Below are 23,548 nucleotides of genomic sequence, written 5' to 3'. Positions count from 1 at the left end.
TACGATTCGTTATCTAAACAAAGTTGTTAATAAGTCTGGGTCGGGGGGCCTAGCCAAGATGACAATCGTACATCGACAAACGGCGATCGAAAAGAAAAAATGTGCCGGGATGACAGATGCAACGAAAAGGCTCGTCATTACCATTCATTATTTTCACTTTCGATTGTCGTTTTCTATCAACGATTGTCACTTGGCTAGGCCTCCTCGTGTCATTATTGTAAGAGAAATCTTGACAGCGCGATTCAGCGTATTCAATACACGGCACACCGCCATCTATCGTGCAATTGCTAACAAAAATAACTCCCGCTTGAGCCTGTGCCCCGGGGCTCGCTAACAAAGGCGATTGTCGCAAGACAGTGCGTGTGCGCTGGCAATTACATTTCCGCGCTTATTCGGCGCTTTCTTTTGCACCTCTTCGCCGTGCCCATGCCCGGTCATCGCAATTATTGACTTAAAGGTTTGAAAGTAGGCGCGACTCGCTAAAGTTTCTAGACAAAGTCTTGTTTGCAAAAGGTAAGTACCATGAGAAGTTAGTGACCTTTAAGATTTCTTTCCTTAGTATGAATATTGGATAAGGTATATATGCTGAAATCTAATCGTTTTAAGACTAATTCGAGCGAGAATGACCTCAAGAGGAAGTTGAAAACGCCCTATACTTTTTAGAAATTTCAGCTTTGGGATTGGAAGCTGCCCAAAAGACCCCTTAATGTCAACATATTTAAAGTCGCAGCGTAGGGTCAGAAAATTTGCATATGATCTGAAAAAAGTCATTTTTTTTGTTCACACTATTTGTAATGGATCTTACCTTAAGCGGGATTAGGAATTTAGGTTTTGTTAAATCAGTCAAAATTGTGAGAGTAACATTGTGTATTTAATTTTTTTTCGTCGGCTCAATGACATGATAACGGGAACCCACAATGGCACAATTAAGGGGGAACCCAGTATAATGTCTGCATCGGTCGAGCGGCTGCAGACCGCAGACTTTTTCACCATCGTAACTACGTAACTGTCGTGCGTTGGCATAATTCCTCACCAGTTCTGTTGCCACGGTAATGACGGCTCGTAACTGGTAATGATGATGACCGCTCAAGTGAGCCGATCATACCGAAACGCATGGCCTGTGTATGGGTTCTAGATATGCTTAGTGCATTCTTCCTTTGGACGTCAGTTAACAACAGGTGGGTCGTTGTCGCAGTTAGTTAAACATGCCGCTTTAAATCGGTCACCTGCTAAGCTACAAGAAACCTAATACCTATACCTAAGCCATAATCAATCAATCAATCTCAATCATCATGTGATTTTTAGTGTTTAGTTAATATTTTTATAATATGTATGCTAGTTTTAAGGTATTTATGTATGGGCCACTAGTTGCCTGAAATAAAGATTTCATTCATTCATTCATAATACAAATACGATAATTAATAAGTTAACTATTACACACCGCTGCTAACATAGTATGTATGTACATACATATATTGTAGAGACGAATCACAAAAGCGCATGCCTATGCAACGAAAATGTAAGTGGTGCCAAACTTTTAAGCACTTAGGGTACTTAAATAGGTTGGGACTACGTCGATTTATGTTTGTAACACGCTGGATTTAGGTCATATTCCCCAAATAGTCATTTATTCATTCAAAGCTGAGGCTACGGAGATAGAACCACTGCAAGCTACTATCGGGTCCTAGGCACTTGATGGTATGGCACTAGGAGATTAGGGGTAGAGGCCTTCTCCATTTCAAAACCGTTGCTAGGTTGCCTGAGCTCTAGGCCCGGGCCTTGTGGGCCTAGGCGGAAATCTGGCCCTTTACTCGACAACTCGATTTACTCGACAGGACAGAATACTATAAAATCAGTACAATCAGATCAAAAGGGTTTTATAGAGGAACGTTCTCAAAATACAACTTATCATACCATACGACCTTTTACACTTTTTACAGTAAGTGTTGCAGTGAAATGTAAGTGTAGTGCATTAAACGAGTGAAGCAAATGAGATGGAGGTCACGATAACTTACGTTTCAGTGCGAGCGTGTCAAGGACTCACTCAGCTTCTGTCGCCATCGTATTAATGTAAAAGGTATACATGTTTCCTATTCAACACGTACCAGGAGAATAGAGAGCTAAGAAACATTCCATTGCCATAATGCTTTGAGGTTTTCTGGCACAAATTATTATACAAAGAACCAGCACTAAAGGGACCCACTGATTAACAGTCCGCCGGACGGTATCGGCCTGTCAGTTGTTCGGAACTGTCAACTTTTTCTTCTGACAGGCCGATACCATCCGGCGGACAGTTAATCAGTGGGCCCCTTAAGTCTAACTCCAGCAGTTCCTAATATTGCGCACATGATCTTATCACTGAAAAGTCTTCCATACTGGTACATCCTTTACTAAGCGGAAATTTATCAAACTTACCTAAGATCCGAATGTGTAGGTGATGCAAATCATAATTATACGCACATCATAATAACATCTTGCATTTGCATGATGCCATCTTCAGCTCAAGCTCCGAAACCTTGACCCTAACATGGTTAATGTCACATCCGGCAGAGATCGCGTGCAACCCGATCCACCGGCCACCGATATAAGTAACAAGTGATACAGAGTAATAATACGGCAGGTTAAAGATGGCTGACCGCAGCGGTCAAGTCGCACGCCTGTTCCACGCCGCCGCCCCCAGTGGGAACGCTCCTTGCCCGACATATATCTGGGATCTAGTTTATGTTATGTCTAAGTTTAACCTTTCATATGTGTGTGGTGGTCCATAGTTGAGGATTCAAACCTCGGCTGTTCTGTATAGAGGAGAAGTAATCGTTCCCGGAAAAATAGCAAAAAGATTTCTAAAAATTCGGTCAGGATCTTATCATACACAGAGAAGAGACTTGATAAGTTAAAGTTCACGAATGCTACGCTTGGACATGATTTTATATTTGTCTGATGTTTCATACGTCGATTGAAAATGCAAACCACCAGTTGTTCATGACATTCATGACTTCCCGTATCACCAGGGTCAATGTTAAAACGTTTTTTAAATACTAAGAATCTTGCTTTTAATTTTAATAATTCTACATCCTGCAGCAAATTGCGCACCTTTCAAAGGGATATTACGGTATTGGTAGTAAAACTTCACGATTTTCATAAATAAAACATAGGGTTGCCTCATCGATATTAAGATTGCCATAACGGTAAATCATGTTCCCAAACCTGCCCGATCTTGCGCCGAAAGTTTTTTGCCCTTTCTCGGAAGTATTACAACAGAGGGCCTGAATGGGTGTGTACGAGAAAGTCGGCAAGTGTGTCCGATTGACATTCGCCGGCCGGAAAACGTGCTGGCGCGTGTGTTTGGTCGGCTTGGTCTGTCTCTGATTTAATGTTAAGGCTTATCGCGTATTATCGTAGCTGCGGATGGATGGAAATCAGGAATATCGTCATTCATGGACAGCAAAGATGCTCTTTCAGAGAGGAACGCAACAAAGTGAAGGTTTCTTCACTGTTTGTGATAAAATTCCCATATAGCGTTTTTACCGCCTTGTCGAAAAGTATCTTCAAGTTCGGAGTCTATTGCCGCGAGCGAGAAAATCGGACATAAACGCAATAATCAGGTCCGCAACATGAGAGAATGGGCTCCACATTGGCATTTCGCATCTTCGCGCGTGATTCGCGTACAAAGTGTGGAGGCTCTTTAGCGGGTCGAGGAAAGCGATACAGCGTGGCCTGTTTCATACTTATTTACATTAGAGGTCAAGGAAAGCGAGATGCATGCCGACTGGGGATGAGAAGAAATGTTGTATTAGAAGCCATTTATCCGTGGTTTTATATATGACACCGTAAGATTGTGAACCCGTTAGTTTATGATCTAACGTAGGTTAGGTTAGATTATAATCTCTCTACCATCAGTTTATAATGTAACTAGCGAGAACAACCTGTTACCATTCCGGGCATTCCAGTAACCAAGCCAATAGAAGACGTGCCAAAATATGCAGAGCGCTGGGGTTTAAAATTTTGCAAACATTCGCAAAGCATTACGGAGGAATATGCATGGAATGCAAGATTGTAATGATAGCTGGTGGAGTCTTTTTGACAAGTATAATGCCAAGAACTCGTAGTCTATTCGAAGCTATAATTGTATGTAATTTAATTGTGCTCCAAAGCATTAGTTACGAAGTCCCAGTTATTCCACAAGCTAGCCCTAATATTGTAGAAACGGGTTTAACTAGCCTCGAGCCACACGAACGGAAGGGCTACGACATACCGTCAAATAGGACACATTCTGAATGCCAAAGGTGTTTTAAATAGCCGTGTCTAATCTGCAAAAGAACCTTTGTTTGATGTACTTGCAGGTTTGCCACACAATGGTACAATATTGATGTGTAATTATTTAAAGAATAAATAACAATTCAAATTAGCTCAGACTTAAGAATAACAAAAAACTAAGTAATTTTTATTGCTAAAACTTCTATATCTAGAGAACTGTATGTAGATCGATGATGATGAAGATGATCTACCACTATTATCGAGACTCAATAAACATTTTCATTTTCAGTTGAGTAAGTATGTTATTGCATTAATAATGTAGGTATGTACTTATGTAATATTTCAGTTTCAATTAAAGTTTATGGAAGGAAGGAAGGCAAGTTAATGCTTGTTGAGGTAGTTATAATCGGAATTATAGATTGTAATCGGGAAAGCGCTAAGATGTTGGCAACATAGGTGGATAAAGGTACTACTACTAGCGTCTGTTCGGATAGAGAAGAGTCGTGGAATGTATTGAGCCTCATACATTCCACGACTCTTCTCTTTTCGCACAGACTATAGCGACATAGTATCGGCAGATTCGCATCCAAATGTCGTCGCTCGGCTGCGAGATGAAATGCCAACGCCGACCGGTTCCGCTCAATTCAATACCAAGAAAGCCCTACTCGTCTAAATTTAAATACTCGAATGATTGCTAATACATATTAAACGCCTTTATATTTAAATCATGCTTTAAAGTGGCGTGGCAGCGTTCAAAAATTTTCTATAAGCGATTATTCAGTGTGAATACACATACAGTTGGTATTTTATTATATGGACGTCTAAATATTTTACGATAATGCTACATGCATGCATAAAATAGCAACTTTACAATTATTTTTAATAATTTATAACCATGTCCCGTAACTGTCAATGGGTGATGATAAAATTATAACTTTTAGTGGTATAACACCGCAGACACAGAAAGACAGACATACAGCCAATTCTTATGTAGGCATATATGTAAGGTACGATAGACGACTTGCTTTCTAATGTCCCCAGAAGTCTTGCTGTCAAGCTAACTTCCTTCTGGGTTAGGTAAGCGGTTGCGCCACCTTTTGGGCTGCATTCCGTACATTAGGGACAGCCTAGTCGAAAGGAATGCCGTGCGTCCATTCGCACCGATTTAGCGACGGGTGCGACGGGATGCCGGTCGAAAAGACCTTACTTAGCCGTTTAACGCATAAATCGTTAGCAAATCTCCGCTTTACGGAATGTTATTACTTATTATGGTTATAAACGCCATCTTTTTACCGCGAAATGCTAAATTGCTTTGGCAAATTGACTCCAATTGCTTAACTGATCAATGTATTCGCACAAAAAGCAAAGCCGTCAATGTATAGGTGGCATTATTCGGAATAACAATTGAGTATTCTTCCTACGCGACGCTGGAAGGCTGTTCAATTGTGTAACGACGTACAAAGAAATTAATTATCTACGCTTAATTTATCAATAGTAGTTACTAGTTATACAATACAATCCTTACTTGTATAAGTCAGACCCAGATGGGAACTTCCTATTAGTTCTGTTAATTTTCTAATTCACACAGTTCAACAGGGGCCTTATTCGACATGCCACTTTTGACGTCGCATGTTGAACTTCATTTGAATCTGAACAATCGTGGGTTGTCGAATAGGTAAAGATCATCACCTGTCAGTGAATCTCACGTCAACAAATTATAAACCTTAGTAGTAATAAACAAAGTTGTTTTTTGTTAAATTATTGGTTGTACCAAATGAACTATCCGCACTTGATGAACTTCATATGAACTTCAACAGTTGAATTGAAGTTGACGCGAAATCTGACAGTTGCACATGTCGAATAGAGGCCCAGTTCTCTGTTAATTATTAGAATTTTGTAGAAATAGTATTAGGAAGTGCGAGCCAAATCGGACGGTGGTTTCCCTTGCTAAACGAAGTCGGTAAGGAAAGTAGGCCTTCGCGCGTCGGAAGTACGTGGGCGCCGCGGCCACCGCCACCGTTAGATGATGAATTCAGCAGGATTAGAACTAGATACAACTATGAAGCGCGTGTTAGTTACAAAAACAAATGAATGAGGTACCTATAATGTCTCTGTTAAACCTAGGGCATGAGCAGGATCTCATCTCTCACTACACTGCCGTCAACGGCTTATTTTAAACGAGGTATAATAAACCTTATTGCATCAATAGAATTAGATTAGATCTACCAATGGCCAGCTAAAATTGTCGTTGTAGGCTTAGAACGAGTGCGCCGCGACTGTATTTCGCGCGTAGGTTTAGCCTCTTTGTCTAACTGAATTAAAGGGGTTGTTCATTGTCAAATGTTTTTATGAATGGGGCCAGGCCAGCATAGATTTCCTCCTGTAACTAGTTTTGTTTTATGGGGTTTGGCCATACTAAAAAATTACACTTGATAAGTACATAATTACGAGAATCTATGCTGGCGCTATCTGTAAAAAAAATCGACCGGCTAACACCATGGAAGAGAGACGGTTAGTATATCTCGCGCGATCGATCCTGTCTCGGCTCACGTGCTCACTTGCTCAGCCTGGCCACAGAGTAAAAACTAATACTATAGGTACTGTTTTTTGTTGTTTGTGTGACCGGCGATGGCGGATGGCGGCGATCTCAGCGTGACGTCATTCTAAGCCCCATCAAGCCGGTGCGCGTACGCAAAAACCTAACAATAACACCGATACTTTTTCTGTGTCAAGCGGTACTTTTATTCATGACACGACTTATAATATCATGCCATATTATATTCGGCATCTTATTATACCTCTTTGGCTATGAGATTGAGATAAAGACGTGACCAAATCAGTATTAGCGTTATAGTTTCTATCAAACTAGTCTATTATCTGTTTGTCGAGTAGAGCTGTTTCAAAAATCAACACGTATTAGGTATACTTATTCCCGACATCCTTACATTTTTCAAAATCCCTAATAATAATGATAATAGGTTTTTTTATTAGGTAGGCCCGACCAAGTTATACTCATACTCGAGGAGCACCAAAAATATTTCCATATTTATTTCTGTGCCTACGAAGAAATCTGTTATTTTTGATTAGTTTTCTCATTCCATCCATCTTTGTCACACTCGTTATTAAACATAAGGTCGTCTCTTTCTCTTTCGGTGTGCGGGAGCTCGTTAGCACGTGCACATTTCTCGCTTGTCCAGCCGCCACTAAAGGAAACTTGTCCAATTTGTCACAAGGTAAGCGCTTCAATTTTGGAACGCCTATAACCTATCTTGAGTTATAAATCATTGGGCCCGATCCGACAATCTGATGCAGTTCCTAAGGTGGCATTTGACGTTTGTTGCCATCATTAGTTGCTGGATGATTAAAATTATAACTATAGTGGAATTATTCTTATTTGCGTCATTTGACACATTATGACTGACGTATATAGAGATGTAACTAACCCAAATCGATTGTCACAGCAAGCGATTACGATTGAACGGCACCTAGACTGAGGTATCGAATTGTGACGTTTAATGAATTTTTATTTGAGATTTAAATAAAGCTAGAATTAACACTGATTTAAACTTTCACGATTTTTACACATTATTAAATTATACAACGGGACTTAATCGCGTATCTAAGTTTTAAGATTTACCTCCGACGTTTCGAGGACGGCGTTGTCCCCGTGGTCTCGGAGAAGACTGGCTTAAGTTGACATCAGCATCGTCTAACCGCGCGAGTTTTTCGAACTACCCGCACTTGGTCTTATTTATCCGCTTGAACGTTTTTCGCACTAGGGATGTCACTCTGTCGACACACAACACTATCGATATTCGATTTATCGACTGTCGACGTCGGAGGTAAATCTTAAAAGTTAGATACGCGATTAAGTCCCGTTGTATAATTTAATAAAGCTAGAATTGTATGGTTAATAAATAATAATAAGAAGATATAATAAATTTAATAATACTTTGTTATAAATATCTAATAACTATTGTAATATGAATGATTTATAACAAATTTTTCCTAAATTTAATAACAATGTTTAAAAAATTTACGTGTAAAATGTATATTTTATGAATAAAACATGAATTGAATTGTTGCGACCTAAAATGAAAAATTTATATCGATTTACTCAGACGACTACCGATTTATAACGGTAGTGGCCGTCCAACCCTAACTTAAAAAAAAAGACGTAGAACGTAAACGTTCGCAATGCAATTGTCTTCCTTTGTAATTTCGATGTGCAAGATATTTTACGTTCTATTGCTTTTGTCAGTGTCATGTGTCAAATGACGCACTCGTATGTGCACAAGGTTTATATCATCCGATTAAGCTGACAGGCTTCCACGCCGGAGGTAGCGAGTTCGAATCCTGGTATGTGCCAAAGAGAATTTCGGCAGCGGCACTATGTGCAAAATAGCATAGCCGGGAAAGCGTTAAAATAAGAAGGACCAGAACAGTCGACAGGCTTCCAAAATCTGATGTCCACTTAGATATCCAACAATTCTAACAAGGGTCTAAAAACAATGTGATAAAGCATGACCAATTTTATTATGGATGCTCTCTGTGCACTTTGCAGTCTTTGCACGAAACCTTCGTTGTAGATTTTGCTCTGGTCATTGAAAAAGCAGAAAAAGTGAAGTACCTAAGTAGGTAGTCTTTCATAGATCTTTCTCTGCTCGATATAACTCATCAAAGTAGCCTAATAAAGAAAGAGTTCTTAATTTTAGTATGGTTCAACAGCAGTTTTACAAACAAAACCAGTCTAAAAATACGGATGAATAGGAAAGTCGTGACCTGACGTCGACGCTGCCGTCAGCGGATTCAGGCGGTATTGTTGACCGTGAGACAACAGATTAGCTGAGACGATCTATCAATGATCGATTATTTTCTAACCGGTGCATCTTACAAGGTCTTGAGTTAAATCTGGGCTTTACGTGTTTTGAGCCAGTAAGGGACCTAGAGCACAGATTATATCCTAGAGCAGCAGTCGGCAACCTGCGGCCCGTGAACCTGTCACTTGCGGCCCGCGAGCCTCCCTGGCTATTTTGTATGTAATATTGACAAACGACGTCTGCTAAAGTCATAAATATTAACAAAGTATACGGCCCGCGTCAACTTCGTTAACTACTATGTGGCCCTTTGCTGCTAAAAGGTTGCCGACCGCTGTCCTAGAGCTAGAGGGCTCTCTGTTGCGGAAAAACAAGTTGCATTGTAGGTATACTTGGTCAAGCAGATCTTGACAGTAGAAAAAGGCAGCACATTTGAAAAATGTAGGCGCGAAGGGATATCGTTCCATAGAAAATTTGAATTTCGCGCCTTTTTTAGGGTTCCGTACCCAAAGGGTAAAAAACGGGACCCTATTACTAAGACTTCGCTGTCCGTCCGTCCGTCCGTCCGTCCGTCTGTCACCAGACTGTATCTCACGAACCGTGATAGCTAGACAGTTGAAATTTTCACAGATGATGCCGCTATAACAACAAATACTAAAAACAGAATAAAATAAAGATTTAAGTGGGGCTCCCATAGAACAAACGTGATTTTTGACCGAAGTTAAGCAACGTCGGGCGGGGTCAGTACTTGGATGGGTGACCGTTTTTTTGCTTGTTTTGCTCTATTTTTTGTTGATGGTGTGGAACCCTCCGTCCGACTCGCACTTGGCCGGTTTTTTACTGACAAGATTTGGTTGACCAGCTATATTTACAACATTATCCTACCTACGTCCCAACCGACTAGAGGGCTCTATTTTACTGACATTCGTGAACTAGGTACCTACTACAAATTCTAGAGATGTCACACTACGAAGCTGAAAACCATGATTAACATGACTTTAATCGTAAATACAACTATTTATAGTTGTCGCCAGGACGACATTTATAGGTTCAGCAAACCTAGGCATAACTTGTTTCTACCTATCGCAAATTAATTCCATGTGTCTCCTGCAATGGCGATTGCTTCGTGCAATGAGTAAAAAAAGCGGCCAAGTGCGAGTCGGACTCGCCCATGAAGGGTTCCGTATTTAGGGGATTTATGACGTATTAAGAAAAAACTACTTACTAGATCTCGTTCAAACCAATTTTCGGTGGAAGTTTGCATGGTAATGTACATCATATATTTTTATTAGTTTTATCATTCTCTTATTTTAGAAGTTACAGGGGGGGGGGGGACACACATTTTACCACTTTGGAAGTGTCTCTCGCGCAAACTATTCAGTTTAGAAAAAAATGATATTAGAAACCTCAATATCATTTTTGAAGACCTATCCATAAATACCCCACACGTATGGGTTGATGAAAAAATTTTTTTTTGAGTTTCAGTTCTAAGTATGGGGAACCCCCAAAAAAAAATTTTTTTTTCTATTTTTGTGTGAAAATCTTAATGCGGTTCACAGAATACATCTACTTACCAAGTTTCAACAGTATATAGGTCTTATAGTTTCGGAAAAAAGTGGCTGTGACATACGGACGGACGGACAGACAGACAGACGGACATGACGAATCTATAAGGGTTCCGTTTTTTGCCATTTGGCTACGGAACCCTAAAAATCCCGCAATGCTGCCTCGCATTTCAGGTTCTAATGAACTTACAATGTACCTAGCAAGGGTGGGTTATCTGTATATAGGAGGCAGGAGGCATATAGGAGGATATTTACATAAATTGCACATCTAGATTTTATGGTTAATCTTTACTTTATGGACCGTCGATTTTTGGGGTGGGGAGGGGTGGAGGGGGGAGGGGGGGGAGAGGGCTACCCCCCAGTCCAACCCCCATGGCGCGGAACCCCATGGTTATGGAGATATCCATGGTTAAAGTTTGTATGGAATTACTATGAAATAAGGGATTACAGCAAAATTTGAAGGGAGAGGGGGTGAGGGGTGAGGGGGGGCGCGCTTCGCCCGAAGGCCCGCTTCGTCGCCCCTGAGGTCGCGAGCTGACGAGACCATAGCTCGCTTGTGGACGTCGCCGGCTCGCTACGCTCGCCACCTCCCCCCCCTGCGCTTCGCTATTTGGTCTCGGTCGCGAGCTGACCTCGGGGCTACTCCGCGAGCCTTCGACCTCAGCGGTGAAGCTGTTGGATCTGGGGGTAGCTCCGGCGCTGCGGAAGAGCAGCCCTTCCGCCCTCGCGTGACAAAGCACGCTCACTGCACTCGGCTCCGCAGCTTCGGCTTACTGGTCGCCTTCGGCGACCAGCCTCAGCCGCTCGCCTCGCTCGTTCCCGCGCTCCGTCACGGCGGGCGAGGGCTGCCCTCCCTCCGCGCCTCCGTTTTTGGAATTGCTCTCTAGGGGTAGGACAGACAAGCCCACGTGGATAGTGGGGTGCTCTGATTCGGTTTTTAGTGACCTTGAGATTCTGGTGACCAAAGATTTTGGCGACCTTGAGATTCTAGTGACCTTGAGATTCTGGGGATAAAAAAATTTGGTGACCTTGAGATTTTGGTGACCGTAAATTTCGTGACCTTGAGATTTTGGTGACCTTGAGGATGGTGGTGTGGTATAAAAGGTAATATAAATTAACACAAAACAGCACCTTTCGACATCTGCTATGGCATTACTCCTTTATTTCATAGTAATTTCATACAAACTTTAACCATGGATATCTCCATAACCATGGGGTTCCGCGCCATGGGGGTTGGACTGGGGGGTAGGCCTTTGCACCCTCTACCCCCCTATACCCAACACTCCCTCCAAATCGACGGTCCATAAAGTAAAGATTAGCCTTGAAATAAAAGGGCAGTAACTCTCAAAAACAGACTGAAGGAAAGGCAATTCGACTGACAATAAAGATGTAACATAGGTACCTACGACAAAGTTCTACCTCCGTGAGGCACAGCTATTGTATCCTACTTGTATTTTCATTTCATTGCACAGCAGGTAAAAAACAACTATAGGTACAATATTATAAGTAAGTAGGCATCATAACAATAAAAGACACGTAACATTAACCTACAAAAACACATTATACAGGCATACCCAATTAGTTTCTCGTTTCTAATCACCAGATTAAGTAGGTATTGACAGAAAGACACGAACCGGGAAAGCCTTCACAAGCTTCACGTCATCTCATGGCACAAACAGAAAACAGACACGTCTTACCTATATCTACGCGAGACACCCGAAGTTCCTTAACCACCTCCGTCAACTTTCACAAAACATGCCACAAAGCTCGCCGACAACCGTCACGATATCATACACTTATCAACAATAAACAAACACTTGTAGAGATGTAGGTTTCACTCATAGTTTGACAAATGCCGTATAGAATAGCTCCCGACTGTAGGAGCGGACACTAGATGGCCGTCGGGGCCGAGCGAAAAGACTGGCTTGTTGTCGTCGGAGGTTGCGTTGCGCGAGCGCCGCATTCCTCGCCAAGGCACGTAAACTGCCGCTCGCTCGCTCGCATTCACCCGTGCGAGCTGCGACCGAGAGAGACGGCGCTCCGTGATAGCGAACACTCCATGTAGATAGGTGGGACCCGTTATTCACACACCAAACATGCCACAGGTAAATTGCGTACAGACTTGGCGAGTTTTTAATTACCTACCTCGAAAATTCTATAATCGATCGGGCATGGATATCGCTCACTATTATTTAAACGTATGTTACGATATGAGCGCAGTGCGCTCGGCGGCACCCCTTTATTTGATCACAAAACTCATTTCTGCAGTTAGTGAAGCGAAACTTTGTTAGTGTATTTTTTACCTACCTTCGATATTTACTATACATGTACATGATTACACAGAGTACACAGGTGGAACCGATTACCTACCCATGTCACCTACATTTTTTGGTGATTATTTGGGAATTTAGAGAAAGTCTCTAAGTTAGAGGGTCTAACTCTAACATATCGACTACCGTAGGCTCAAAGGGCGTAAGGGACAAAATGACGAAAATGAGTTATGAATGCAGTTATACTCAGTATTTTTTTCTCTATCGATTGGTATATTTAATGTCTCCATAACTTGAAAAAAATGTCTGTTAAGCCCTATGAAAAATCAATGCGTGAACACAATTTTCCAACGCATTTTGCCGTATCTGCCAATTAAAATAAATGTTGTGAGACATTTTGGCGTAACTCCCGACTTTTTATACGATACGCCCTTTTGCATCGGAAATTTTATTAAATTTGTGCTAATTTATTGAAAGTTACGCCTATTTGCAGTAGATTTTTGAGTGCTAAATGTACGTTACGCCCACAACTAGTGGATATAATACGAGTGTTAGAGAATTCAATGTAAGAGATACGCCAACATACTATGTACAATTTAGAGTTTATTAAGTGGGATGACCTAGTACTTTTCTTGACATTTTTTTATTAAGTAGGTACTTGCAGTACCTGCTCATGTGCTCATTAATGCTTTATTTATAGGGTTACTAAAATTTGACAATTTAAACTGAACTACTTTTTTCATCTACTTACTACTTTTTTCATCAGTTTTATGAAAATAATAAAACACGACTATATTCAAATTATAATTATGGCGATTGATTAAGATTAGACTGATAACTTTTAGTTTTGTATGTGACTGGGCCATTTGCAATTTTGATTACACGTAATATTAATACTTTTTTGTTTAAACCCTAATTTATAGGATTAACCTTATGAAAGTTACTGTCTACAAACGTTTACATAGAAGTACGTAGGCCTGGCCATTTATCTTTTTTGCTACCTACTCTGATGTTATATCATAAATAATCACATATTCATTAAGTTTTACTGAACAGACATACTAGATGTCAAAACTACTATTGTACCTAATAGTATTATGGTATGTAAAAGTAAAATTTATGATCAATTAAGATTACAAACAGAAATAACGCATACATACTTTCTATAGTAAAAGTAATTGTTATAAATTGTTTTGATGTACATAAATAGATACATATGGTAGGACAGAAGTGATTCTGTTGAAGTCATATAAACAAATAAAAAAGAAAACATTGGTTTTGTGGCTAAAAAAATACCTTTTCCACGTTTAAGTATACAAAATAACAAAAATAGGAAAAAACTTAACAATGAATACATTTCTATATCTTTTGAAAAAAAAATGTAAATTATAGTAGGTACTTAGAAGTATAGTGTTCCTTAAATGCAAGTTGCCATATTGCAACGAAATTGTTGGATTTACGCCAAATGGTACTGAAATAGTAAATTTTTTTGGACATTACGCCCTTTTTCGAATAAGATAATACATAAAAAAGAGGCGTAAGAGACGCCCTTCTTAAAAACAGTCGTGTTTTTTGGCGTAACGGACATGTTATTTTCGTAACTAAGCATTGTATTATTTGTATTATAAGTTCAAGCAATCAGTTTAAAAGAGCTCAAAAAGTTAGGAATAAGCCACATACAGGTATCAGTTTATTGAAACAAACAAAAAAGTTATGATTTTTTTTTCTCAAAAAAAAAACTGTCTTTTGGAACTCCTGAAAAATCGCGTTTTGTCCGTTAAGCCCTTTGAGCCTACGGTAGTCGATAGGTATATCCCGGGGGACCAATCACATACATTTATCGCGGTAGTTATCATCTAGATACCTTTACCTTTTACTTACTCAAAAGTGAAAGTAAAAAAAAGTATATGCGGTTTGGAACTTTGGATTAATTTTGAACGGTAGGACGTTTCCATTGAGTATTTTTGTGCAGATATATCGATAAATCATAATGTTCACAAAGTAAGGTAGTAAATATAAACATTGAAATTACCTATCCTGGATAATAATATAATTATAAAACTACCTATGTCGGTAGGGACCTATTCAATATAAATTTGTACCTAGGTATTTTTATTTGCTAGCTAGCAGTCAGAACATACCAAAAAAAACCGGCCAAGTGCGAGTCGGACTCGCGCACGGAGGGTTCCACACCATCAACAAAAAATAGAGCAAAACAAGGAAAAAAAACAAGCAAAAAAACGGTCACCCATCCAAGTACTGACCCCGCCCGACGTTGCTTAACTTCGGTCAAAAATCACGTTTGTTGTATGGGAGCCCCACTTAAATCTTTATTTTATTCTGTTTTTAGTATTAGTTGTTATAGCGGCAACAGAAATACATCATCTGTGAAAATTTCAACTGTCTAGCTATCACGGTTCGTGAGATACAGCCTGGTGACAGACGGACGGACGGACGGACGGACAGCGGAGTCTTAGTAATAGGGTCCCGTTTTTACCCTTTGGGTACGGAACCCTAAAAAGGTATTAAATAAAGTCATCCTAATTTATAAACCATAACGTTGTTTGATTCTAAAAGATAATTTACTAGTCTCAATTGTAAATCATTAAATCAAGCGGTTTCGTAATCGTTAACGATGATGAGCTCATTCTTCATCGAATTCCAAGTTGCGGGAACGGCCACTAAGGCAATAATTACGTGAGCCAACTAATACAGTGGGTACTGCAGGTGAAATTGATATCTACCCAACCAGTGCACATTTTTATCATGATTGATGGTTTCATTGATCAGTCAGTTACCTTACCAGACCCTATACCTACCAAGAATGTTGTAGAAAATGTAATAAAATTAATTCACATCGTAATTACACTAATTATCAATACATATCTACCTACACTTATGTCAGTAAACTAACGGCAATAGGTAGGTACCTACTTAGGTAAGTAAGTTAAACTAATGATTACATCCATAAAATATAAAACTTTAAGAACAATATAAAGAATACAATAAGTATTAAAGATCCTATGGTTTTCAATCAGGTGCTATTTTAGGTTCTTAGAATAACTATGGATTAAACAAATAACAACGTTGAATTGAAATCCTCTAAAGTGTCTACTAAAGTCTGAAATTGCATTTCAAAAGTACGCACACATTCTTTGCATTCCATGACAGTAGAGCGGAGCTACTTCCGGTTATGTACGTTTTTGGTTTTTGTGAAGAGGTGGGTGAGGCGAAACAGGCAAGAGGTAAAGTTTAGCTTGGCTGTTTCTTGTAAGTTTAAATTTTAAAAATATACCTTAGATAATAAATAAAAATAACTGCTGTTAAAAATAATTATAGTCGACGTTTTCTTAGTCGATTCAACTTTTGAGTAAGTTGAGGAACAATGGTGGAATATAATCCGAACGCTCCTAAAATGACGTTTGACTACTTGACAGTTGACACTGACGTGACAAAAATATCGCATTGGGACGCTTTTTTATCATCACTCGTGTTGTTTTTCAACGTTTTATTCAACAACATCTTTTTTATTCTGCTTTAGATAATCTACAAGAAGCAGCATGCCAAAAGTTCGCCGCAGTCGAAAATCACCCCCAGAGGGCTGGGAGCTGATCGAGCCAACGCTAGAAGAGTTGGAACAGAAGATGCGCGAAGGTATGAACCCTTTTCGTTTATCATTATTTTACCACTTCACATTATTACAGGAACTTGTACTTTAGCTGAGTAAATAATTTAAAGATTTTAAGAAATCAATACATTTTTACAGCCGAAACTGAGCCTCATGAAGGGAAGCGTAAACAAGAATCACTCTGGCCCATATTCAAGATACATCACCAGAAATCTCGCTACATCTACGACCTGTTCTACCGACGAAAGGCCATCAGCCGCGAGCTGTATCAGTACTGCCTTGACGAGAAAATTGCAGACGCTAACCTAATTGCCAAATGGAAGAAGACAGGTTATGAGAATCTGTGCTGCTTGAGATGTATACAGACTCGTGACACGAATTTTGCGACAAATTGTATTTGCAGAGTGCCTAAGAGTAAGTTGGAAGAAGGCCGTATTGTGGAGTGTGTGCACTGCGGCTGCAGAGGCTGCTCCGGGTAGTGATGTAACTATACATATTTTGTAAGATTCTCGGGCTCTACAAACTTTGAAAAATAAGCATTGTCATCTTACTGGTTTATTTTATTATGTATCGCAAGATAAGCATCCATTATTTGTACATTATATGTGACGTCCCACGGGTAAAGGTACCTTATGGCGGTTGGCGCCTACGCTATTATTAACGCCACTCCAATACAATTGCGGTGCTATGCAACGTAAGCGCCAAGTGCCATAAGGTACCTTTTCCCGTGGACCGTCACATATTTGATTATATTCTGCTTGTAGATGCAAGGATACTTCTGAATGATTAGGGTTGTCAGTGTTTAAAGACTTATATCGACCGGGATATGAACCGTGATCACCTTTTGTTTTTGTATATAAGTTTAGTGAAACTAACCACGAATCATTCATGGCATTTTCAAAGTTTGTGGCATGCCAATTTTAAGTTAATGCTTTAGATAATAAAATTTACATCTTGAACCACAACTTGTCCGTGTAATTAAAAATGTACTTACAAAAGCTCTGTAACAGTTGCACATGCAATCTTGACTTATCCAGACACATTGTAACTGAGTTAGTTAATAGCAATGTTAATAAATAACATGCATTTTAATCCAGCTTCAAGTATTTTTTATTATGTCTCAAATAAGCTATTTGTAGTCACCATCAGATATATCGGAGCCGCCAAGGTGCTCATAAACATCTGAACACTCACTAACGTGTTGACAATAGAGGTGCAGTGGGATGGTGCATAGATTTCCACTTGCACCATCCCACTAACCTGGGGTTAAGCAATTAAACCATTCACGCAGTGTCAAATTGTACTGGTAATTGTACCATGGTAACTCCAGGTTTAACTGGTTAACCCCGGGTTGGTGAAATGGTGCAAGTGGCGCTAATAGTATGATTTAGCAACACTCCATTTTATTATTGAGATCATACTTTTACTCTTTTCTCTAATTAGCACTAAATGGGTAAGTTCTCAGGTTTCACTCACTATCGATGCCCCATATATGGTTTACGGCAAGCCGCTATTGCAAAGCCGTAAGGTTCAAAATTGAGATTGGGACAGTGAACATCTTAAAAATAGTATGGGTGAGAAACAAAATAAACTTTCTCGTAAGAAATTTTATTATGAAAAATACCTAAGAAATACAAAACTTTTCTGAGATAACAATAATACTTTCATTTTGAGGAAAAAGGAAAAAATAAACAAACACAATCAAATTTTGAACTTCTAAAATGATTACAAAAAACAATGAAGGATCAATTGAATGAATATTCAGAAAATAATTGGGCAATATTTAAACTGAATGATGTTTAACAAATTTCAAAGTTGTAGATGCACTTTCCTGGCAAATTGCCTACCAAGCAGGAATTTTGAGTATGTAGTCAACAGCAGAAGTTGCTAAGCGGGTGCAGTGGTCAAAATTACCTTAACACACTCTTATTCTTTTAACAATAAAGCCGCGTCAAGATAATTTTGAACACCTGTACGGATATGATGGTCGTTCTTGTCTACGTGACAGCGTGATAAAACGGTATCCGTCACTTTCTTTCCCACGGTGTTAAACAGTGACAGTTATTTTATCACGTGGATAAAGATGGATAAAGCTATCCATAATAGGCTGGCTGGGGCCTGTTTCTCAAAAGCTTGTAATACAAGCGGATGTCACTTTTTGACAGCTTTTGTTAGAAAGGGACTTCCACTTGTATTACAAGTTTCAAGCTTTTGAGAAATGGGCCCCTGTCCTGCTTAGCAACTTCTGCTGCTGACTGCTGAAATCTTTACTTAAATAATAATATACATATAGCCTTTTACATCACTTTCCTTTCACAATATGTATCATCATTTTCACTTTCAAGACAATTTAATTTAATTACAAATTAATATAATCAATATTTTTTATGATGAGCTGTAGTACCAAAATTAAAGGCTAGGAAAATCTGGACCAGTTGAAGGACAACTGCAAGTAAATAAAATTAATTATGAATTCAAATTTCAGAGAGATAATAATTTTGGCAGGTAGAGGAGCTTAATTCTATAGCAGAATTACATATTATTTCTGGATAACCCAGATTCTTATTTTATTCTAAGACATAAAAAGTTTGTACTAGTATCAGTCTATCAGTATCAAAAAGTACAACAATTTATGTTACCTAAATACCTATCAACAAATACCCTGAGCTTGATACTTAACAATAATTATATAAACATCCTATTGAATAATAGTAGGTAACCGAAATCCAGAGATCAAGTTTTGCATCTAGATCAGTCTTTACATAAATACAAATGTTTGTCACTTAAATATATCATAGAACTATTCTATTAATATTAAAACATAATACAATAAATAATTTTGAGTGTTTGCTAATAGCCTATTCTTAAATTGTGAGTTTTAACCAAAACTAATAACAAAAAATAGACTATCACTAATGTCTTCAATCATAAATAAAATTTACTGTATTTGGCAACAGCAACACACTAAAACTACTTAGAAGTAACTTATGAAGACTGATCTACAATGTAACCTTAAATAGTAGGATAATTATTACGATGATCCAGTTCTTTGGACAGTTCTAATATTAAGTCTTTGTAGACATGCGGATTAACATTTTTGCCCAGCAAATAGAGTACGAACCAATCACCGAAGCCAAACCGCTTCACAATTCTGTTGACGGTGCTTCGTTTCACGTGTCTCAAGAGGCCCATCATCATGACAGTGCGGAGAGGGCGAGCCGATAGCACCAGCACTCGGAAGAGAACAGCCAAGGTAGAGATGAAAGTGAGAAAGATGAACCAAAACCAAATTATGACAAATATTTTCTCGTTGACAATGTTTAAAGGTAGAACACACATGCGGTCCCTCAGTTCCGCGGTGCCGGAGGGTCCGTAGCGGCGGATAATGCACTTGGTGATCTTTGGGAAGTATCGGTCCATGGGGTCGATGTCGGTGAGGTCGGTGGGGTCTTTGGGGACGCGCGTGAAGGCCGCGACAGTGGCGCCGTAGTTGCGGAACGCGCCGCCCAGGAATATGTCCAAGAGAAACATCTGCCCCACCTGGAAAATTATTAATTAGGATGTTTACCAACAAACTATTATCTGAGACTGATCTGAGAGCCAGATGTGATTATTTTCGAATCACATACACGGTTGGTTTGGTTGTGTCAAGTTTCATATTTCACAGCTGAGTGATCTTGTTCAGACCATCATTTGTGGTTGGCACAACTGGCCCCTATCGTGCCCCTACCCTAGTAGTAGACTTTGATAAGTGTGGAGTGTGTGGAGCGCCATCTAGTGAAGCTAAGTAGATTAAAACATTTATTGAGTTTTGAGAACAGTCAAAAGTATTAAAATATTGATAAGGATAATAGGAATTAAATATTTACCTACAACAGTAAGCATAATATCTTACAGGCAATAAAATTGTGTTGTATTCACATTGTTTTGGTACTTTGTCTGTAATATTTTAGACCTTGACTGTACTATACCAATTTGTAGAATTAGGAGGACATGAAGGTATGCCTCAAGGTGAATCATGCTTAAGAGTGCCTTAAGGTAAATCCAAAAAATATTTGCTCACTAACCACATTGAGAAGATTGAGTATCTCGCAGAAGGCATAGCGCAGAGCATACATATTGTGTGAGTACATGTTGGTGTGTGACAGGTAGGAGACCAGCTCCCCGCGACGGTACTCATGCCAGTCCTTGTTCACCATGGGGCTTGCTGAAAACAATAATATAGGTTTAGGGATTTATTGAGAACTTTAGCCAAGTGTTGTTTGGAGCTTCTGCTTGGGATTACATCTGTCCTGGTCTCTAAAATCATTCTTAAAAACAAGGAATCCATCCAGAAAAAAAAACCATCCCTGGTGCAAAAGAAATTTCATCAAAATCTATCAACAAAATTTCATCAAAAATCAATAATTGTGATTGACTAAAGTTTAGCTATGAAAAATAAGAGCAAAAATGCAATAAACATTCAAAAGATAATTTAGAATCCTACATTGATAACAGCACCATCTTACGACAATTTATAAAACTACAGACCCAAATCAGAAGCTAGCGCCTTCAGCCGACCTCCCTCCCAGACCTTCCAGAGATAGCGCGGGGTGTAGAACATGACGGACTGGCCCAGGAGCACACAGCAGACCCACTGGTAGTAGGTATGCTCGATTCTGTCTTCCTTCCCGCCCGTCTCAGTGCCCACACCAATGTATGTCATGTGAGTGCCTTCAATACCTAATAGCAAAGACACAGTTCCATAAAAGGTTATAGGAGATTATCAATTATCATGATATACTCAATTAATTTATTCAGAATTCAGAGTTTATTACTGTCAATAAGCATTGAAATGAAACCTTAATATTTAAAAAACATGCTAAAATAAATTTACTTTCGAATAGGACACTTGATAAAGCTAGATGTGCACAAGGAGCTATTGTAGATATAGGCAGTTTTATTGAATTAGTAAAATCTGAAATCAGTTTTTAACTCTTAGGGCAGACATAGACTTTCCTTCAATCTAATAGGATCTTTTTCTTTTCTAATTAAATCATAAAAGACTTGTGGTGGGGTAACATCAGTCTTAGGTTCAAGGTTCAACATAGAATTGAATGCCTGAACTTGTTTGTTGACCAGAAAACTTGACTCTTGACGAATGATGAAAAACAAGAACTTTCTTACCTTTTAACCTACTCTTCAAAGTGTAGGTCCCATAGATCCAGCAGTAACTATTGATGGCGTCCTTATCGCTATCACTATCGCCCATGCAGTGGATGGGATCCCCGAAGAACTGCTTCGAAGACACCAACAGCGTGAAGATCAGCAGCATAATCACTGTCACTTTGTAATGCATCCGAAACACGTTGTTGTCAATACTAACATTATCCAACTTTAGAAATGCCCGAAACGGCATGAAAAGGTCTATCATTTTAGCTTATATCCTAAGCTAAAGTAGAAATAATCCGGCTGTTACTTTTACGCCACCGTTGAAAAACAAAGCTACCCGCGAAATATGAATACGCTTGAAAGTTTTTCAATGTCGCCTGCCACAAACAAATCAAGTGTTGTTTACCGGAAGTAGATCTCTGTGGTAATGTTGGCGTATTGAGTGATTTGAACGAATGAATGAATGGAATTGGCAATTTGGCACACGGTAGAGTAAAACTTAAAAATTAAAGAAAATTAAAACGAGGAATGATATTTACTAGATAGTTTCTAAAAAAATGCCCACAATAATAGCTAGTATCATGTGATTGAAGATAATAGTAGATTTTGTTGGTAGTTTTTAAGTAACTAGTTATGGAATTTGCTACATTTTTTTATGTTTAGGGACCTTCTATGCTGCACTGCACCCTCCTTATTGTCTGTGGCAGGCGTGTCTCACTCCGCGATTTCGTCGCTTTGCTACAAGGTAGCTAAAAGTACATCTGTTCGACTCCAATTTTGGGGAAAGCCATAAGCCGCGTGTGGCGCTGTCGCCACCTAGCGGCCATATCTGTGTTGATCGTAACAGACGCGTTTTGTTAGAGAGTGAGTCTTCTGTACTTAGAACTATTATTTATTCTGTGTCTGTGGGTAGAGGAAGTATCGAGAATCGATTTGGTCGCTCTTACCTACGTTACAACGTGACGTGATCCTAGTGAGTGTTGTAAATTCTTTGGTTGTGATACGCTGTATCAGATACAGCGTTACAGTATCTACTCATTGAATAATTCGGTGTTAGAGAATAACGATTACTTTATCACGCGGATAACTCCATGAACTCATTAGTGTAGTTTAGTGACTTTAGTGTAGTAGATCATTTCAGTTGTAAAAACTCGTGAGCTGTCGCAAGTATGTTATGCTATTTATTTAATCTTTATTGCACAAAAGAAAAACCTTATATGTAGTATAAAAGGCGGATTTATGCTGCAAAATTCACCATATAAAACCGGGCCCATAAAAATCAAACTAATTTTTAACACAATTTCTTTAATGTCCATAATTGAATTTTAAGGTACATGTTTTGTCATTATGCATGTGTACATACAATATTAACAATAACTAAATTTAAACTAATGGTACGGAATGTTAAGCTTATTGCACATAGTACTTGGCATCGTGACGGAGACTTCCGTGTAAAATTAAATTATTAGAGTTCCGATCTGTACAACTGGTAGAGTCGGACCACGCTAAGTTTTCCTGCTAAGTGTTACGACAAGTATAGTGTTCCTATGGGTTATACAGGCATTGTCGCAGCTAAGTCAGTGCAAACTTAGCGTGGTCGGAGTGTAAGAGTATCTTTTATTTAATAAAATTGAGCAATTGCTTGTATTAGTGCACTTAAATACTTAAGATATCTGTTCTGTTTCAGGTGCCCAAATGTTTCCTTCTTAAAAATTAACAATTAATCATGTAAAAATATAAAATTATGACGAGATACGTGAATTAATAAGTCTAACACACATTACTTCAACCTAGTTTCTAATAATTTACGAACTAAAACCGCATGTTCGAAGGCACTGCTCACAACAAACACGCATCTTTTCT

The 23,548-nt window shown here is 39.0% G+C and overlaps 3 protein-coding genes across 4 annotated transcripts in view; 1 reads left to right on the top strand and 2 right to left on the bottom strand.

Moving 5' to 3' along the window:
* LOC134651210 (unconventional myosin-XV) overlaps positions 1-12,683 on the bottom strand; it is a 127,588-nt gene extending 114,905 nt beyond the window's left edge. The window contains exon 1 of the mRNA XM_063506279.1: positions 12,334-12,683. The gene's annotated coding sequence lies outside the window, so the exon portion shown is untranslated. The remainder of the gene's footprint in view (positions 1-12,333) is intronic.
* Positions 12,684-16,350: 3,667 nt separating this feature from the next.
* On the top strand, positions 16,351-17,108 carry LOC134650737 (protein BUD31 homolog). Its single transcript, XM_063505669.1, has 2 exons — positions 16,351-16,560; positions 16,673-17,108. The coding sequence occupies exons 1-2, from the start codon at positions 16,467-16,469 to the stop codon at positions 17,011-17,013; spliced, it is 435 nt and encodes a 144-aa protein (XP_063361739.1). The 5' UTR covers positions 16,351-16,466; the 3' UTR covers positions 17,014-17,108.
* Positions 17,109-19,237: 2,129 nt separating this feature from the next.
* On the bottom strand, positions 19,238-22,083 carry LOC134651173 (innexin inx2-like). Of its 2 annotated transcripts, none has more exons than XM_063506211.1 (4): positions 21,701-22,083; positions 21,065-21,247; positions 20,602-20,741; positions 19,238-20,074 (listed from the first exon to the last, which is right to left on the bottom strand). In XM_063506211.1, the coding sequence occupies exons 1-4, from the start codon at positions 21,945-21,947 to the stop codon at positions 19,547-19,549; spliced, it is 1,098 nt and encodes a 365-aa protein (XP_063362281.1). In that variant the 5' UTR covers positions 21,948-22,083; the 3' UTR covers positions 19,238-19,546. The 2 variants fall into 2 exon arrangements, with proteins under 2 accessions (XP_063362281.1, XP_063362280.1); XM_063506210.1 differs by having other exon boundaries at positions 19,239-20,074; positions 21,065-21,256.
* Positions 22,084-23,548: the final 1,465 nt, after the last annotated feature.

Source organism: Cydia amplana, chromosome 9 (genome assembly GCF_948474715.1).
Source record: "Cydia amplana chromosome 9, ilCydAmpl1.1, whole genome shotgun sequence".
Taxonomy (NCBI): Eukaryota; Metazoa; Arthropoda; class Insecta; order Lepidoptera; family Tortricidae; genus Cydia; species Cydia amplana.
The sequence above is the reverse complement of the archived record's forward strand: the minus strand, read 5'-3'. Positions and strand labels throughout refer to the sequence as shown.

Excerpts from the sequence above, each read along its gene's own strand:
- LOC134650737 (XM_063505669.1), top strand. The coding sequence starts at position 16,467 with ATGCCAAAAGTTCGCCGCAGTCGAAAATCACCCCCAGAGGGCTGGGAG. Across the intron at positions 16,561-16,672 it reads GGAACAGAAGATGCGCGAAG|CCGAAACTGAGCCTCATGAA; the intron begins GTATGAACCCTT and ends ACATTTTTACAG.
- LOC134651173 (XM_063506210.1), bottom strand. The coding sequence starts at position 21,947 with ATGATAGACCTTTTCATGCCGTTTCGGGCATTTCTAAAGTTGGATAAT. Across the intron at positions 21,257-21,700 it reads TTTGAAGAGTAGGTTAAAAG|GTATTGAAGGCACTCACATG; the intron begins GTAAGAAAGTTC and ends CTTTGCTATTAG. Across the intron at positions 20,075-20,601 it reads TACTCAATCTTCTCAATGTG|GTGGGGCAGATGTTTCTCTT; the intron begins GTTAGTGAGCAA and ends ATAATTTTCCAG.